This window comes from Silurus meridionalis, chromosome 16, assembly GCF_014805685.1.
Source record: "Silurus meridionalis isolate SWU-2019-XX chromosome 16, ASM1480568v1, whole genome shotgun sequence".
NCBI lineage: Eukaryota > Metazoa > Chordata > Actinopteri > Siluriformes > Siluridae > Silurus > Silurus meridionalis.
In genome coordinates, this window is record NC_060899.1 from 15,169,877 (window position 1) to 15,189,175 (window position 19,299).

The 19,299-nt window shown below is 42.6% G+C and overlaps 1 protein-coding gene across 1 annotated transcript in view; it reads left to right on the plus strand.

Moving 5' to 3' along the window:
- utrn (utrophin) overlaps positions 1-19,299 on the plus strand; it is a 78,557-nt gene that overhangs the window by 29,872 nt on the left and 29,386 nt on the right. Inside the window, 2 exon segments of the mRNA XM_046869331.1 lie at positions 13,752-13,924; positions 14,315-14,471. Coding sequence (XP_046725287.1) covers positions 13,752-13,924; positions 14,315-14,471 — 330 coding nt within the window.

The following is a 19,299-nucleotide window of genomic DNA, read 5'->3' on the forward strand; positions in this document are numbered from 1 at the left end:
AGGGTTTACTATAATCTAGACTTGGTAAATGGGAAAACCATAAAGGTTGGACCATTACCATGAAATGAGTGTAGTTAAGAATTAGGAAGGGACACAAATAGTCAATAAATTAAGAAGATATGTCAAAGGACTATCAGGCTTTATTTTATGGTCAGATCATTGACCTATAAGGAGCTCTAGACTTCTTAAGGACTGATTCTGGGGTATGTGAAAAGAAAAGTGTTGAACCAATAAAAGAACTGTTTTGTTCTAAAAGGTCAGAAACTGACCAAGCCCAGCAAAATAAATGAAATGTCCAGGAATCTCGTTTCACTTGTGAAAATCTGTAACTTTTAGATTTTTGTGATATTATTTCATCACAATTTTTTATTCGACTTTACAAAGGTTAAGGCTCCACAGTTAAGGCTGTAGGTTTAGTGATTAGAAGGTCAATGTCCAGTACTGTGAAGCTACCACTGTTGGGGACTTTGAGCAACCACTCAAAACCTATTGGTCAATAGTTTTTATCACAAGACTCTTTAGTTAATCAATGTGAAAAGACTCAAATGTGACTCTCAGCACACTGATCTTTAATAGAATGATATTAATGACTCAAACACTGATTTTTATTACAATGATCATGAACCCAAAACCTTCTTTTTAACTACTTAAAAAAATGGTGTAAATGAGGTTACGTGTGATGTGGCAAATTCAAGTCTGGAGTTTCTTCATCATTTATTCCTCTGTAAATGTTCTGCTTGTTGGTGAACTGATGCTGAACTGTATGTTGATCAGTAGATGCACCAAGTGCCAATCAGAACGAGTTCAACAACATTGATCTTTTGATTTAGTCAAAAAGAAATGACTAATTTCGCAAAATTTAGTTGAGTTAAAGTCAGAGGAATGGAACTACAGTGGAATCTCGATACTCGCGACCTCGATAGTTGGCGCCTTTTCATTTGGGACCCGAACTGAGAGTAAAAAATCTGATAGTTTGGCGAGAAGCCGCGAGTGACAAGAAAGTTCGGAGTCACATTTTAAAACAGTTTGTACATAAAAAAAAAAAAAAAAAAGCCTACTTCAGTTCATTTCCTTTGTTACTGTCCAACACTGATTATAAGTAGAAAGCAGTCTCAGTGGACGTTTTGTCAATCAAATCGGCTCAAAGTTCATTTGGCTTTTGGTTTATTTTTTTTGTTTATCATTGGGTTTCCTATTAGCTGATTCACCTGTTTGCCTGAGCAACAGCGTACGAGTTGCTGACTGACTCACACACCGCAAGGCAGTATATGGAAATGAGCAACCTTGCGCTGGCCTGACCTCACCCTCTACTAAAACATGATTTACAGTAGGACTATGTGTTTGTGTGTGTGTGGGTGTGTGTGTGTGGGTGGGGGGGTGGCCGGTAGAGCCATTTAAGTCTCTATTTAGCCGTTACAGCCAAGCTCTGAGTTAGGACGTTCGGTAATGCTGCTCAGTATCAGAAAAAACGTTTGTATTTCCGCACGACGTCTCAATGAATAACAAAACACATCGGTTCACACAATCCTCTAATGCTCAGACATATTCTTCCTCTCTGGGTAATAAATAAACTAAATGTGGATATTTTACAGTCGGTAGCGTCATTTTGCTCAGGAGTTCCCCTCCATTGTACTCCTCACACCTATGTTCTTGTCCTGCAGATACATTATATGGCCAAAACAAAAAAAAAAAAAGAACTGAGACATCTGATTTTTCCAGCCATATGTGGTTCTTTCTCACACCGCTACCTCAAAGCACTAGCATGAAATCCTTCGTTTGAGCTAGGAGACTCAGACCTGTTTCAGTATGACATTATCACACCCTTGATGTCACCCAAATAAGGATGGGTTTCACTTTTAAGTCTGGTTCCTCTCAGGGTTTCTTCCTTATATCATCTAGAGTTTTTCCTGCTACAGTTGCGGAATTTTTTTAAACCTGTATTAGTTTGAATGCATGTCAGCTTATGACCAAACAAAATGTTTGTAATGTACAGTATATGATACAATTTTATATAAATTTCCCAAAATTTCTATTTAATTTCCATAAATTCCTGGTAAGCTTCCAATTTGGAATATTTCCAAAATTCCCCAGATGCAAGTCCCATGGAAGGTTTCCAGAAGTTAATGGGAAATTTTCCGCCCCTTCGCAACCCTACATTTAACCCAAGTTTGATGTTTTACCCCACACAGTGGTTAAAATTTTGGACTTTTGAACAGAAGGTCATGAGTTCCAATCCCAGCACCACCAAGCTACCACTGCTGGGCCCTTGAGCAAGGCCCCCATAACCCTCAATTGCTCAGCTGTTTAACTGAGATAAAAGCATTTGCCAAATGCCATAAATGCAAATGTAGCTTAGAGTATTTAATCGGCACGGATTTTTTCAAGAAGTTGGATGCAGATGGGGGTTTACTTCGGGTAACTCGAAGTGATCAGAAGGTTGTGAGGTGTAATCCCCGCACTGCCAAGCTATTTGCTGTAGTACGGCCCCTGACTCTCAACAGCTCAGTAGTATAAATAAAATAATTGTAAAAAAAAAAAAAAAAAGGACATACACGTAAGTGCTAAAGGTGGATGAGGTGCCAAAAAAGTAATGTGACATCAGGTTTGTAATGGTTTCGAGGTCACATGGTTGGTGGAAATCCAATGTCCAAAGTCAAATAATGAATGCGGTGCGATCACGTCTAATTATCGATGCTAATGTTTTTAAAGTTGGTTAAATATGTCTATTTTGTTCGTTTTTTTTGTTCGCTTGTTTGTTGATCGGCTTGTTTGTTGAACCTTAAACTGGCAGAATTTCAGTTCTGATGAGGGTCGCGTCTGGACCAGACTGGTGTGGCGGAAAAGTGCGGCGACAAGTCAGGCACAGCAGTACACATAGTGCAGTTCAGTGTGTGTGTTTGTGAGCGAAAGATTTATGTGGAACCCATTCAGAAGTAAAAGCTGCTTAACACTAAGTGCTTTTACTCCATTTGCTCTCGCTAATGGAGCAGATGGTGAGAAACAAAGGCTGTGTGTGTGTGTGTGTGTGTGTGTGTGTGTGTGTGTGTGTGTGTGTATAAAAGAGAGAGATGAATTCCAGGAACTACATCGACGTCCCCACGATCAGAGAGAAATGTGAAAAACGATAGATGGTTAGAACGATAGCATGAGGCGGTGAGAGATAAAGGTTCAGAAATGAGATCTTGGCGCCGAGATCAGACCTGCTCCTGTGTTTTTTCGGGGAGCTTCAGAAACGTTGCGACCTCGTCCCGTCGTGAAAGATTCCTGATCTGACGTTCTTTGTATTTTTTTCATCGTGGTTGCACGTTAAGCTCCGGAAGCCTGGAGTTCGGAAATCACCCGATTGAAATGCAGTGAGGAAAAAGTACTGATTCGTGGTGAGAAATCGGAGGACAGAGAAATCTATACATCCTGTATACTTATTACTGTAGTCAAAGTTAGTGCTTTATTTGTCTACGTTTATTCACTAACGACTGGTTCTTTCATCAAGAAGCACCGAATGGCCTTTCATCCAATCAGAATTGAGAATTTGTCACTGGGTGTGAGGAATGTTATTAGGCCTTGACACTGTGTTGCGGATATTAAAGCTTGTAGACAGAGTTTTGGCAAAAGAGCTGGAATTCACACACACACACACACACACACACACACACACACACACACACACACACACACACACACACACACACAACACCTATTCAAATATCATAGAGTGAAACAGCACTTGTGTTTATAGACACTCAGGAATGAAGGAAGTGATGCACTTTCGATAAAAGCCGATCGCACACAATTACTGAATCCCTCGCTTTTATGTTCTTCCCACTTCGTTTACAATCACTTACTGACACAACCTCAAACACACACACACACACACACACACACACACACACACACACACACACACACACACTCCAGTGTGTATTCAGGAGCTAGACAATAGTACACTTACACATTGAAGGTATTCGGCAGACGCCATTATTCATCTCGACTTACATTTATCTCCTTCATACAACTGAGCTGCTTTGGGTTTAAGGGCCATGCTCAGGGGCCCAAAACTGGTGACAAATAGAGAGTAGATAATAGCAGTTTTGGACAGTAATGAAGTAAATGTAAATCGTTACTGTACTTGAGCAGCTTTTTCACGTATTTGTAATTTACTGAAGTATTTCCATTTACTGAAACTTCACTACATTTCAAAGTCAAGAATTTTACTTTTTACTCTACATTTTGTGATAGTAGAAAAAAAAAATTCACATCAGTACAGGCATTGAGGCTTATTGCCGCCCCATTGTTCAGCATCCCCAATGAGCTCAATTAAGACTTCTCTTTTAGATGTTTGCTCTGAAGTGCACTTAATTCCCCAGTAGAAATAAAGAAAATAAACTCTATTAGCATATCAGTGTTGCGAAAAAATTTAATTGCGCCAATTCAGGAGGGAAAATTTGGCGAATTTCTCCATTTTTTCCCCCCAAAAATATATATTTTAATTATTTTCTAAATTCCTTCGTGGTCACGCTGCTTTTCTGTACAACTGGATTGAAGTGGAATTCCAGTGTGTTTACTATCCATGAGGAGTGGTGGTGCTGGTTTCTCCATCACACACACACACACACACACACACACACACACACACACACTTTCATGAATATCATGAATCGTATATGACTTGTGCTTCACTGTTGATGAGATGTGCAAATTCACTTCCATTACCCCTTTTACTTCTTATACCTGCTTCTCACACTCTCTTTACTCTCTTTCTTTACACACACACACACACACACACACACACACACACACACACTTCCTGGCCGCTTAACCGATTCCCTTTCAGCCTGTCTGGCTTCAGGACGAGTCCTGATGCAATTCCACGCCGCACAATATCAGCCTTTTATCCGCCAAAATACTCTGTCTGCTTCCTCTCACTATGACTAGCACTACACACACACACACAAGCACAGTGCTTCAGGGTGTGTAGCGAACAAATGTTGAACCCAAACAAAGCTCTCAGCCGCAACAAAACCCAGTGTGTATGTAAAACAGAAGAAAGTGCGACAGAAGACCTTGGCGTTCTCCCTGACATTTTAATTGGAGTATGTGTGTGATCTTTCTGTCGTGTGTGTGTGTGTGTGTGTGTGTGTGTGTGTGAGCGAGTGCATGTGGATAAAATTGGAACCTGGAAACCTTTACAAAGCGTTTGAGAGCAAACACACTTACCCTCCACACACACTCACACACACACACACACACACACACACTTCGGAGGCTTTTATGGCGCTCGTTGGCAGGAGTAACACACTTGGGGCTGCGGCGTTCGAGGAAAGTGTGAAAGAAAACGCGGTTGAATTGCGATGAAGCAGAGTGACCGTGAATTTAAATGTCTTCCAATAACAGCATGCGTTTTTATTCCACAGCAGTCCGACCTTCTGAGTTCTGTTACAATCTTCATCTGTCGAAGAACCTGCGTTCTCTCAGTGCAGAAACTCCTCCCATCTGAAGACTTTCTCCTGGTGGAACAACTTAAAACTTTCACACTGAAACTCCATAAACCTTCTGCAGTGTGTTTCTCATAGAACCAGTGCTGGACTGTGAGGAATTAAATGAAAAATCGTTACTGTAGTTGAGTTTAATAGATTGGACAGAGGTTTCTCACATGTAGACATCTAGACAGACGTAGACATCTAGGTCTCTCTCTCTCTCTCTCTCTCTCTCTCTCTCTCTCTCTCTCTCTCTCTCTCTCTCTGTCTGTCTTTCCGTATCTGGTTCTTCTTGGGGGCACACAATTGTATTGAAGGTTTTTGATTCCCTTCATCTGGACTTGAAAACCCAAACATGTTCCATTATGCTCTTGTGTACAAAGCCAGCTCCATGAAGATCTGCCTTCCATGGGGTGGAGTGGAAGATCTCCTTCTGAAGAGCTGTTGAACAATGATGAATGTGAACGCTGACTGCGCCCCAGACCTCCTCACCTCGCCTCACCTCACCTACTACATCATACTTTACTAACACTCTTATGGCTGAATGAACATCTCCACAAAATCTAGTGGAACATCTTCCCAGAAGAGTGGAACTTATTAAAACACTGGACTAAATGTGGAATGCGGTGTTGCTCATCGAATCGTAAAGCGACAGCAGAGATCTGATTTCTCTCCGTGGATTTTCTCCATCGCTTCTAAAACTTTTCTCTTCAGTTCCCTTATTTATTTGTTTATTTTTCTTCAGCGCTCTTCATATGACTGCACTTTTTCATTGTGTCGCATCAAACCTCAGTGTCGTTTCTGACTCGATCACCCCCCATTCATCTTTCTTTATCTTCTTCTCTTCTGTCTTTCATTCTGGCTCTTTGCATTCACACGCTGATGCCTGAGCTGCACAGATAAGGACATCTGCATGCCCACACACACACACACACACACACACACACCCACACCCACACACCAGAGGGATCTCAAAGGCTCCAGGATCCACGTTATGACCCAGAAAGGTTCCCAGGTAGTGACTCCATCATGATGGAGGAGTGTTTTGGGCTTGCCAGGTGTTTTCCTTTCCACCCACAGAAGGTCAAAGGTCACGGAACCCGTACGGGCCAGCCCGTTGAGAATGCACGATGGAAATGTATTTATTTATTCATTGAAAGTGTGTCGTGGTACTACAGCAACAGGAAATGAGTCGCGCGGAGAAGGTGTCGGCGCGAGACGGCTCGGGAACGAGCAGGGGACGGGGTTTTATTTACAAATATTTCCGTTAAATTATATAAAAAAAAATTTTTTAATGGAGTAAAAATTTCATAAACTACATGAAATGAGAAAAATATGAAAAGTAACAACTGCAACACAAAGTGTTAATTACACTTCAGCAGGAAGGTGTGTGTGTGTGTGTGTGTGTGTGTGTGTGTGTGTGTGTGTGTGTGTGTGTGTGTGTGTGTGGCTGTGTACAGTAGCAGACCAGCAGAGACACAGCAGCGTGTATCACCAGGATCTGTCATATACTGTTAGTAGGATAAATCTATACTCACACTAACTTAATATATTACTGTGTGTGTGTGCGGGTGGGGGGTGTTGTATTCCCGATAGGATCAGACAGGAGCAGATGAACGTTGGAAGGGTTCGAGTGTCTAATCACACACTTTGACCTTCTCTGTCTCTTTGACAGTAACATATAGTGTTGATTCAGATCACATCCAGAAACGTCCCAGATACTTTGCAAGATCCACACACACACATATATATACTTACACACACACACACACCTACACATATACACACACACACTTACACACACATACACATATACACTCACACACACACACAAACACACATACATACACTTACACACACACTTACATATACTTACAGACATTCACATATACACACATACTCACACTTACACACATACACACACACTTACACATTCACATATACACACACTTACACATACTTACACAGACATTCACTTACACACTTACATACACACACACACACACAAACAAGAGAAATACCAAGAAGCTTTGTTTAATTTTTCTTTCTTCTTTGTCTCACTCTTTCTCTTGCTCTCTCACTCTCTTTCTCTCTTTTCTCTATAAGTCTCACTCTCTACCTCTTTCTCTATTTCTCACTCGTTCTTTCTTTCTTTCTTTCTTTCTTTCTTTTTCTTTCTTTCTTTCTCTCCTTTTACACACACACACACACACACACACACACACACACACACCTTTCACACAGCCGTATGTACACGAACCCCAAACAGAAGCCGATACGTGACATTTTAAATATGTAAATATTGTAATGAGGTAAAGTTACTTCAAAGGAAGTCCCTCATGAATATTCATTTGCGTACGGAATTCTTATCTGGCGTCTACCGGGCCGGCCACATGGCTCCTGACGTGCTGACTTGATGGAAAAGGACGGGTGAAGAACAAACAGGTACCTGTGCCAGGGAAATCAAAGGGAGCATCCCAAACACACACTCACACACACACACACAAACATCTGGACACGAGGGTGCATCTCATCACTATGAAAAGGCGACGAATCACAACGTGTAGAATGTAGAAAAATTCGGAATAAAAACGGAGAGAAGGAGATTTGGAGGCTAATGACGCAGACTTGTTCAGATATTTTCTGGGGTTCCTGATCGCTATCCGTTGTACTTCCAGATCTTTTTTCTGCTCTGTGCGTGTGTGTGTGTGTGTGTGTGTGTGTGTGTGTGCGCACATGTTCGAGAGTGGTGGTCCGGTCAGGAAGTATGTGTGGGGATAGTTTGTAGAGTATGGCACGATGCAGGGCAGGAACATAGGAAGAGGTGGAGTGGAGTGATGGGTGGAACAGGAGAACACCCCGATTAAAACAATAAACAGCTGGTGGGGTAGAGGGAGAAGGGAAAAGAGAGAGAGGGAGAGAAACAGAGAGTGAGGGTTTAGTTCTGATTTTGTAACCGGAGGGTGAAGATGGTGGAAAGAAGGAGAACGGGATTCGAAAGGAAATAGAGCAAGTTGGAAAAGTTCTTCATGAACGATCTGAAGAAGAAAAGAGAGATGGTTTGATGGTTTGTGTGTATGGTGGGGGGGAGGATCGATGTTCTGGAGGTGTTCTACAGAATTGCAAGATTTAGGTCTGAACTGGGCCGGATTTGAATTTGGATCCTTTGCTCCTTTGCCTCGTCTTGTCTGGTTCCCCTTTGATGACTCTGGCAGCTCTACAGAACGCCGTGGTCCTCAGCGACCCTCACACAGAGAGCCTTTTCACAAGGATAATCGAGTCTGAACGCCTGCTTACAGAGGCAGAGGAGACCAGAAACAGGGCATTTTCTGTATGTGGAGGAGAAACAAGTCAAAAGTGAGCGAGACCTGGCAAGATGGTTTTGAACCCGTGAAACCTTTCAGAGCTGTGAATTTGGACCAAAGGCAGAATTCTACTACCGGTTTATCAAGGGCTCTGGATCTTGTAGCCCTCAGGTTGCAGAGTTTTCCTCCTAAAATAAGTATTTTCTGGATATTGTAGCCCCAGGTTCTAGACTTTTTTCACCTAAAAAGAGGATTTGTTTAGATCTTATAGCCCCCAGGTTCCAGAGTTTTCCGGCACAATTTTCTGGACCTTTTTGCCTGAAGGGCTTCGGATTCTTGGTTGCCAGGTTTTAGAAATTGCTTTAATTCCTTCATTCTTTCGCTCTGGATTTTCTGTTCTAGGTTTTCGGAACTTGTTTCCTTCTATCCTTTGCCACAGATATTGCCATAAAAAGTATCCCCCAGGGCTTTGAGATCTTTTGGACAAGACTCTTTTTCTGTTGCAGCTTGACAGGGCAGTATGGCGGGGCAGGACGGCTGGACAGCGCTGCCCTTTTGCCTCTTGATTCATGGTTTTACTGGCAGAATCAGATTCTTCTTACACAGATCTGATCTGGATAGTTTCTGAGCCTAGGCAACCATAATTGGATGTAAGAGGTGATTTCTGTCCTTGAAGGAAGGATAAAAGTGCGACGATGATGATTGGCCTGAACTTTAGTCTTCAAGAGCTGCTGAAGAAGTTCGAGGAGGTACTTCCTTTGCATCCTTTTTTAAGTCGAGCACGATCAGACCAGTTTTCGGCCACTGATCAGACTTGAGATGTTCAACGTCAGCATGTAGCTGGAGGGTCAATCAAGGTTGTTCAATATCAGCCAAATGTGGTCGATTTTCCCGAAAGTAATGGCACCTTTCTATATATTTCAATGTCAATGCTTTTGGGTTTTTTTTTGTCTTTTATTTACGCCTTTGTTTCCGTGTGTGTGTGTGTGTGTGTGTGTGTTTAAGGTAAGGCTGGTTAAATCATAGGCAGTACACTCATATCACTGGGGACATATTACCTACCAGAAGCAATTATTTAACCTAATAAACTTCGATGCTTCATTGTCTACTTTAATAGCTCAGGCAGCTTGCGTGTGATGGCGGCTGATTCAAAGCTGTGTGTTTCGAGCATTTTTTTTCTGGTCCCAGTAAAAATCTTTCTTCATCACCCCTTGACGTATAGCGAGCAAAAATGCTGCTTCCTGTCTGTATTTTGGTAATGTAGCATACAGTCAGTGAACTGGAATAGCGTAACTCTATAGCACAGTCTATCACACACACACACACACACAGACACACACAGGTCAGGAGAGGTTTAACTCCTGTGTGTGTGTGTGTGTGTGTGTGTGTGTGTGTGTGTGTGTGTGTGTGTCCATGTGCAAGGACTGACCAAAGCAATCTCAGGTCATTGATTAGTAGGACAGATTCCATTACTCAAAAAACTCCGCCAGCTACGCTCTGAGAGAGGGATAGAGAAAAGAGAGAGGGAGCGAGAGAATGCGACTGAGCTTTACATCACATAAGAAACAAACCACCATGAAAATCTGCAGATTTAAACCACATTTGCTAGTAAATGATACGTCCTACTTTACTGCTCTTCTGTCTCCTGAAGCTTCTCACATTACATACACTATACAGCTGAAAGTTGGTGGACACCTGAGCGTTTTGAACATCCCAGTCCACATCTAGTCCACCATTTGCCGTTATAATAACCTCCACACTGTTGGGAAGATGTTTGAAGATGATCAATAGGGCTATCCTATGTAAAGCAGATCTTCATGGAGCTGACTTTGTGCACAGGAGCAGTGTCATGCTGGAACAGGTCTGGGTCTGCTAGTTCAAGAGGAGGGAAAATTTCCAGTAGGCGTTCTATACAATTATGTACCTTCAAGTTCATGGGAACAGTTTGGAGAAGAAGCACATATGGCTGGAAGAGTCAGTTGGTGGAACTCTTCTTGAAAGTACACAAAGTGCTCAATATTAAATAAATGGTGCCTTAAAAGTAATTGAAAGTCTTCGAATTTGGTGTTTTGGAAAAAGTGGGAACCTTGTCCATTACCATGGACCTCTAATATATAGTGTATATTCTTGATGAAAAAACGCCTCTTTGCCCATTGGTTGAAGCACAGCTCCTGATCTAATCAGTCAGAGATCTCCTTACGGAATATTACAACACAATCATATGTTTTAGGAATCATATCCAGAACTGGCCCAAGCAGGCAGATTTGCTGTTCTAGAAAATAAATTTCCAGCGATCAGATTCAGTATCGTTCTCCAACACGCCGCTCACCTCCGGTGCTTTCGCTTTTCAATGTATTAAATATTTGTATTTTTGGCCTGGAATCATGAGACGACTCCTTTATGGACGTGTTTACTCTCAGATTTATTTGCGGATGCATGAAAAAAAAAAAACGATTCGATCCGCATCAAGCCGACGGACCGTAGATCACCGTAACATTTTTATTTAGTTTTTTCATAGCAAGACTCCTTCATCAATCACAGCGAGCGGTGGAGCATCGAGACCTGGGACTCGATTTGTTCCCGATCGAGTAACGGGTTAAGAATGACTTTATCGGGGTGTTCAGAACGAGAGAACGGATCGCTCCGGTTATTCCAGGTTACGTTTTTGCGTATTTATTGCGTGCGATTGACGTGTTTTGGACTTCGGAAGCCATGAAACCGAGCTCCTTTTTCTTTCTGACCGATTTCTTGTGAAAGCTGAAGGTGATAGATGTTTGTGTGCATACCTGCATTCCGATCTGTCATTTCCTGAAAGTGTGTGTGTGTGTGTGTGTGAGACTTTAGAGCTTTTCTGCCGATTAGACTAATAAATAAAACATGGCCTGAAATGTGAGCGAGAGCTCTTATCTCCAGTTCTGAACTGACTGCCATGTGTGGAAGAAAGCGAAAGATGAAAAGGCAGCATGGAAAAGTTGTGGGTTTCCGGACCCATATATTCACACTCGATGGTCATTTTTGTGTATTTGCTGGCAGGGTTGATAATTGAGCTTAAAAACCTTTAAAGCCGCCTCTTTACAGCACCTTCAATCATCCAGTTTCTCTTTCCAGCACTGTTTATACTCTACTTTTATTTTATCCATTTATAGTTCCAATGCATAAAGTCCTTATGTGTTATCAGCTACAAAGCGTGGCACAGGGAAGCGGGAGTTGGCGACCCCGGGACGTCTGCGATTGTTTGGAACCGGTTCAAACTAGTTTTCGAACCCCTTTCCATTAGTTATAATGGAGCAGTGGAAAAGCCTTTTATAAAAATGGTGGTAGTGTAAATGGAAATTCGGCGTCATTACCAGTTAGTCCCCAGGTGGTGTTTGAACGGCCCTCACACCAGAGAATATGGAGGCTGCTCGAGCTGAAGAGCTCTCGCCACTCCATTCCACAAAATGCATCGTCGCTGTATTGAGCCGTTTCCTCTTCGTAATGGCGCATCCGTGTCGTAATCTCATGAGCAGACGTGACACGGTCTAGACGTCCTAACTTGGATTGTACCTCCTGATAAATGATTAAAATGAAAATAAACCCATAACCCTCCATGTAAATTAGTACTGGACCATATAATAAAAATAGATGTAATTTCAAGGTCTGGGGTGCAGTCAGCAGTCACATTCATCCCAAAGGTGTTCAACAGGGTTGGAGCTCTGTAGCAGATCTTCCACACACATCTAACTCATGTAGGGTATATCTTCATGCAGCAGGCTTTGTTCTCAGGAGCATTGTCATGCAGGAACTGGATTGAATTTCCAAGTCCAGGTGAAGGAAATATTTCATGCTCTTGCATTTAACTGTTTGTGTAGTGTATTTGTACTAAATGGCACAAAACGAGAAGAAACCTGCAGACGTTTTAAGGAAACGTGGCATTGGTTTTCTGTTTCACATCAAAGATTTTTTAGAGGATTCCACAGGACCCGTTATGTCTTATGAGATTTTGTGTAACTTTATGCAGAAAATAAAGAGACAAAAACAGACCCCAGAAGGTTTTTATTTAATTTGTGGGATTTGAAACAATCGTGTATGTGTATATATAAATATAGGTCTGAGTGTGTATGCGTTTAAAAGTTAAATATCCAGAACGTTTAACACGTTTTAGAAAAGAGCAGCTCGGTTGTGTCTTTATGTGTCTCTGCTTCTGTCCTCTGGAGACGGTTTGAAAGGAAACCTAAAGCTCTACACAGACATACTTACGCAAGCAGAGATTAGAGATTAACTGCCGTTTTGATTGTGTGTGTGTGTGTGTGTGTGTGTGTGTGTGTGTGTGTGTGTGTGTTTTGTGTTTGTAATTATGGGTCAGATTGCTTCCTGTTGCTTCTCCCCATGGTTTTGTTTGGCGTTTGATGTTGCACAATCAAGCCCTGATTGCTCTGTAATGAAGTCAGTAGTCCAGTCCAGAGTCTGAGCCATCTCATATCTCCGTGTGTGTGTGTGTGTGTGTGTGTGTGTGTGTGTGTGTGTGTGTGTGCAATTTTAGTGCACATACATCAATCACATGTGCACAACACACTTACCGCAGGGCCAATAAAGCCACGCCCCAATCATGTTAGAAATGTCCATCTTGGCGAGTTTTTACATAATTACACAAATTTTACATACACACAGTTTTTACAACAAAAATTCTACTAACAATTAAATCAAAGTCGAGCATTTTATTTTTTAACCGCTTATGACAGTACGATTTATATACATTTCCCCAGATTTCGAAATAATTCCCATCAATTCCTGGTAATTTTTCAACTTCAAGTTGAAAGTTTCCAGAAATTTCCACCTCTTTGCAGCTCTGGTACGCAGATGTAAAGATGTAAAGAAGAAAATTGTATGAAATGTGTGTGGGCACGTGTAGTGCGGGTGTATGATTGCGTTGGTGCGATGTTCACGAGTTTAATCTTGTCCTGTGTGTGTGTGTGTGTGTGTGTGTGTGTAGGATATCCAGGCGGAGATTGACGCCCATAACGATGTATTCAAGAGCGTGGACGGAAACAAGCTGAGGATGGTGAAGGCCCTGGGCAGTTCTGAGGAGGCCGTGTTTCTGCAGCAGAGGCTGGATGATATGAACCAGCGATGGAACGAGCTAAAGGCCAAGTCGGCTAACATACGGTGGGCACAAGAAGATCACGTGGACAGAAGGGTAGAAAGAAACAGAGTGGGTGGTTGCTGAAATGTGGGTTTTAAACAGAGACACTGTTGATTTATTATTTAAATGTCATTCGGGATAAATTAGCGAACATGCGTAATTATCAAGTCGTTGTCATGTCGCTATTGTTCGGTGCCTTTATCACCAACGCACTCGGAGCAGGAGGAAAGTGAGATCTGGAGATGATTCCGACTACACTGATGTGTTCCCGTATCTCCTATTTATTCAATTCAGTTCATTTTCTAGAGTGCTTTTAACAATGGGCTTCTTTTTAGAGACTTGTATTGAGGTGTGTGTGTGTGTGTGTGTGTGTGTGTGTGTGTGTGTGTGTGTGTGTGTGTGTGTGTGTGTAGGGCTCACCTGGAGGCCAGCGCAGAGCGATGGAGCAGGCTGCTGTCCATTCTCGAAGAGTTGTGGAGGTGGATCTGCCAGAAGGACGACGAGCTCACTAAACAGATGCCTATCGGAGGGGACGTGCCAACGTTAATGCAGCAGCACAGCCACTGCTTGGTCAGTACACACACACACACTCACTCATACACACATACACTCACACACAACTTCTAGTCTTGTCTATGTTTAGATCCTCTGGTGTCTAGTTTTTGACCTTTTGGTGCTGACCTGCTTTTGGCCCTTAGACACCCTGTATTTTCCCATTTGGTCGAGTCTATTTTTCTAGATCTTAAACTAGTAGTGTTGACCTCTACCTCTTTTTGTCTAGAGCTCCTGTCCTGTTTATCCTGACCCTTCGCTCTGGTCACTTTGTATAGACACAGTGGTTCCTGTCATTTTGGCTCATTCTTTTTTCTAGAACATCTGGTCCTGCCCCTGACTTATTTCTAAACTCCCTGTTCTGACCCATGGTATACGTTCCTTTGTCTAGAGCCCCTGGTTTCCTTTCTGTTTTTTATTTTATTATTATTATTATTATTATTATTATTTTCTTTCTAGACCCTTTGTTCCTCCACTTGACCATTTTCCAGACTTCTTGGATATTCTGGTTTAGACCCTTCTTGTCCAGACAAATTGGTCTAGTTGCTTTGTCTAGAGCCCCCACTTCCCTCTTCTTTTCTTGACCCCTTTGGGCTTGAGCCTAACATTTATTTGGCAAAATAATTTGGTTCTGACCCTTGGGGGTCATCAAAGAGTGTTATGTTTTGCTAATGCGCGGTACAGGGACGTGAGCGTTTTCAGAAACGATTAAAAAAGGTTTTGTGCGCCATTTTTCAATTTATCCGGATTACATAAATGTAGCCCAAGTCTAGCTGCTTTATCCTAAAGCCTGTAAGTCTGACTTTTTATTTCTTACTTCTTCACTTTTGCTGGCTTTGGTACTGTTGCAGGTCCTGGTGCACCGATCAAAGGAAGCTGATTCAAAAGCAGCTGCCCACATCTGGAAAGATTGCTTTGATCTGCTGCTGATACACACAGTGAAGTTTTTATAGGCTGAATATTGTTTTCATTCAGGGGATAATGTACATTGTGGTTATAAAGTCCTGGCTTGACTTCACCACAGCTAACTGCTAATTCCTCCTATTAGAATTGAGGGAACTGTTCAGGGCTCTCATTCCAGCGTGGTCTGTTTAGGACCAAACTAAGAACTGTACAAAAGAGCGTGCAGTGCTGCGTGTTGATCTTCACAATCCCTGTCCGCAGGGAACCACGGGACGCGGAGGTCTTTGAGCCTGTAATTAGCCTTCGCTAGTGCAAAGGCGCGAAAGACAGTTAAGGGGGTTTTCTTCTTTTCTTCCTCGCCTCTCTTCTTCTCTTCTCCACTCCTTTCTCACTGTGACAGATTGAATAATGACCTCGAGGAGTCGAGGGTAAAAAGCGTTGCGCGACTACCCTTCCTCGCCCTTTTATTTTTCTCGCCGCTCCCTCGCTTTGTGTTTTAATGGTTCGCCTCTCGGCTTGAGCGTGAATTTCGGGGGCGAAGCGATCCGGGGCGAACACGTCGCAGATGATTAGCTCTGCAGTAGGAAGTCTAGTGCATAATGAACGTGTGTGTTTTCGCAACGATAAGACCAGGGAGCTGCTGGTGTACTTCTGCGTTTGGGTGTGTGTATATACGTGTGTGTGTGTGTGTGTGTGTGTGTGTGTGTGTGTGTGTGTGTGTGTGTGTGTAGAGAGGCTGGGCACTTGAAGGAGGAGCATTAGCAAAACACTGTGCAAGGATCAAGCAGCTTCGGGGTAAAAAAAAAAAAACTGAATTAGCCTGAATGTTAGATGTTACAAATTGTTAAAGCTGTTCCATCTGTGTGTGTGTGTGTGTGTGTGTGTGTGTGTGTGTGTGTGTGTGTGTGTGTGTGTGTGTGTGAACTACAGACAAGCACTTCTTCATTAAGTGAGTAGACTAAAGCAATTAAATGCAGCTGTGTAACATTAATGGGTGCAGCGTTTTAGCAACTACACACGTAATTATGGGAAAATCACACACTCATTATAAAACGTTGTTGTTCACATTTGCAAATTTTGTTCTGTTCGGTGGTTCCAGTTACACGTATCAAATAAACAAAAACATAATTGGCACGCGAGTGCAGCAGCAGCAGCAGCGGGTGATTCGGATGCTCTTCAGATCCGTTTGGTTCAATTGGTAAAACACCACTAGGGTCCATGCAGACGTTTTATTTGAAGCCGTCTCCACACTAGTACATATCTTTCTCTCTATTTTGGCCTTTCGTCCGCACTGTTAACAGAAAAACAGCTTTTTGAAAAATTTCTCCAAAGTGGATAAATTCGAAAACGCCGTTTTCACGTGGCAGCATGGACTGTGTGGGGAAACGGAGGCTTTCGAAAATGATCTTTCAGAGAAAGTGAATAAACGGCGAGTGAAAATGACGCACGTTGGCTCATGTGGCAGTACAGGGGCGCAAGAGTTTTCCAGACATTTCTGTTTAGATAGGGACTTTTGGGACACGATGGAAAGCGAAAGTGTAGACGTGAATCGTTTTTAGACGAAGTGTAGACGTAGCCTAACTGAAGAAGCTTCTGGAATGTCCACTGCTGGTCTTTATTTATAGATAGACAGACAGACAGACAGATGTTGGTTGCTAGGTTGGTTGCCAGGTTGGCTGGCTGGTTGGTTGGTTGGTTGCCTGGTTGGTTGGTTGGTTGGTTAGTTGCCAGGTTGGTTGGTTGGTTGCTAGGTTGGTTGCCAGGTTGGTTGCCAGGTTGGTTGGTTGCTAAGTTGGTTGCCAGGTTGGTTCAGGATTACTTTCAATTTCGGAATAAGTCTCCAACTTTTCCTGCTCCAAAACAACCCCAAAACATTAAGCTTTAACCTTCATGTCTGACTGTGGGGTAGAGGGAGTCTGATCACGTCTTCTCCCTGGTCTAAGTCTTAAAGACGTTCTTCTGTTAGAGACAGAAATGTCAAGTATGGACTCATCACATGTCTACAGAACTTTCTTCCAGCCTTCTGTTCTGTGTTGTGCTAACTCGTAATGCATAAAAACAACAGGATTTTTGGTCACACTTGGTAAGTATGGCTTCAGGTCTAATAATTGGTTAGTCGTCAAAATTTGATTGCAAATAAATTGTACATTCCGTCCCTCAGTCTGTCATTTCTGAGGTGATACACGACTCCGAAAGCATCTATTTCTTTGCCGTTTTTGTCACGGAGCCTTCTATTTCTGCTATTTCACTCTCTACATCTTTTCCTGCTGCTTCCTTGGAGGCCCTGACTTTCAACACTGAACTTAACTATCCTTCCATCACTGCCAATCACAGCCCCCGAGAAACTGGAGATTCTGGAACAGAGTCTGGCGTCGCTCCGCGCTCTCTCGCTCAAAGTCACTTTGTCTTTATGGGTTTCCGTCCCTGTGCCGAGCATCGTTAAGCAGGTCAGCGCTCGCACTCGCGCAATTTCGGTTGTCCGCCGCTGCCGCTTCCCTCCGCGCAGGCCTCCTTCCTCTGATGAAGATATTCCATATAATCGTTTTTTATTAATCACGCTTTCAATTATCCAATAAAGCGCTTCCATTCGTGGTGCCGTAATTAAGATCATCAATCAGCGTTTATTTAATCACGCCCGCCTCGCGTGGAATTGCGGCTCCTAATTAATTTATATCGCACATAAAGGGGACATCGAAACGTCCTAAAAGACGAGTTTTTTTTTTTTTCCCCAGTTCGACTGGCTCGCTGCCGCTCATGAATATTTAATGCGTTCGCGCTGTTCCTGAACCAATACATTTCATCATAAATATTTGATTCTGCGAGTCCCCTTCAGGAACACTGCAGTTGACAAAAAGGCGTGTAAAGTATGGCAGTGTAAAGTTTGGGAGAAAGAGTTATTGCTCGTCGTTTTTTGTACAAAACTGTGTACCGTGGAGCCTGAGAGAACGTGAGGAGCTGCAGGAAATCCATCGATCTGATTCACTGGGTACGTTTTTGTATCAGCGCAGGTATTGTTTCTGTGGGAACAGTCGGCACGAGGACTGCGTGATATATCAGTACTGTTGATATATCGCAAATGGGCATATCGTCATGTGCATGTCGCCGGGGCCTGTGATAAATAAACACTTTAATACTACTATTATAATATAATACTATACGATACTCAAGACTGCAAAATACGCAGCAGATGCAGTGTTTATTTGGAAGAAAATTTGTGGCTGTTCTATAACTGTATAAGGACAAAAGTGTGTGGACACTCGAGCATAAGATTGGTGTGCTTTTGGAACTCCACTCTTCTGGGAAGATGTTTCACAAGATTTTTTGAGTGTGCTGGTGGAGATTTGTGCTCATTTATATACAAGAGATGAAAGAGGACGGACTGACGGACGGACGGACGGACAGACAGACAGACAGACAGACAGACAGACAGATAGATAGAGATGGGGTTAGATGATAGATGGGGATAGATAGACAGATAGATGGATAGATAAACAGACAGACAGTTGGACGGACAGACAGATGAGGTTAGATAGACAGATAGACGGATAGATAAACAGACGGATAGATAGATAGATAGATAGATAGATAGATAGATAGATAGATAGAGAGATAGAGAGATAGAGAGATAGATAGAGAGATGGGGTTAGATGATAGATGGGGATAGACAGAGAGAAAAATATTTAGGTGAGTAGACAGACAGACAGACAGACAGACAGACTGATTGATTGATTGATTCGCTGTATTGCCTGTGAAGGATTAGCAGCAAATCTGGATTCTTCAGGAGAAACAATATAGAGAGGGTTTGTGACCTTTATCTCACAGATAGATGTTACAGTATTGTTCGATCTCTGAAGCAAACGAGCTCCAGTCCATCAGGCAGAACATTAGATTGTGGTGCCAAATTAGCCCAAGAACATTAGGCTGCTAAGACGAATCACGTGGA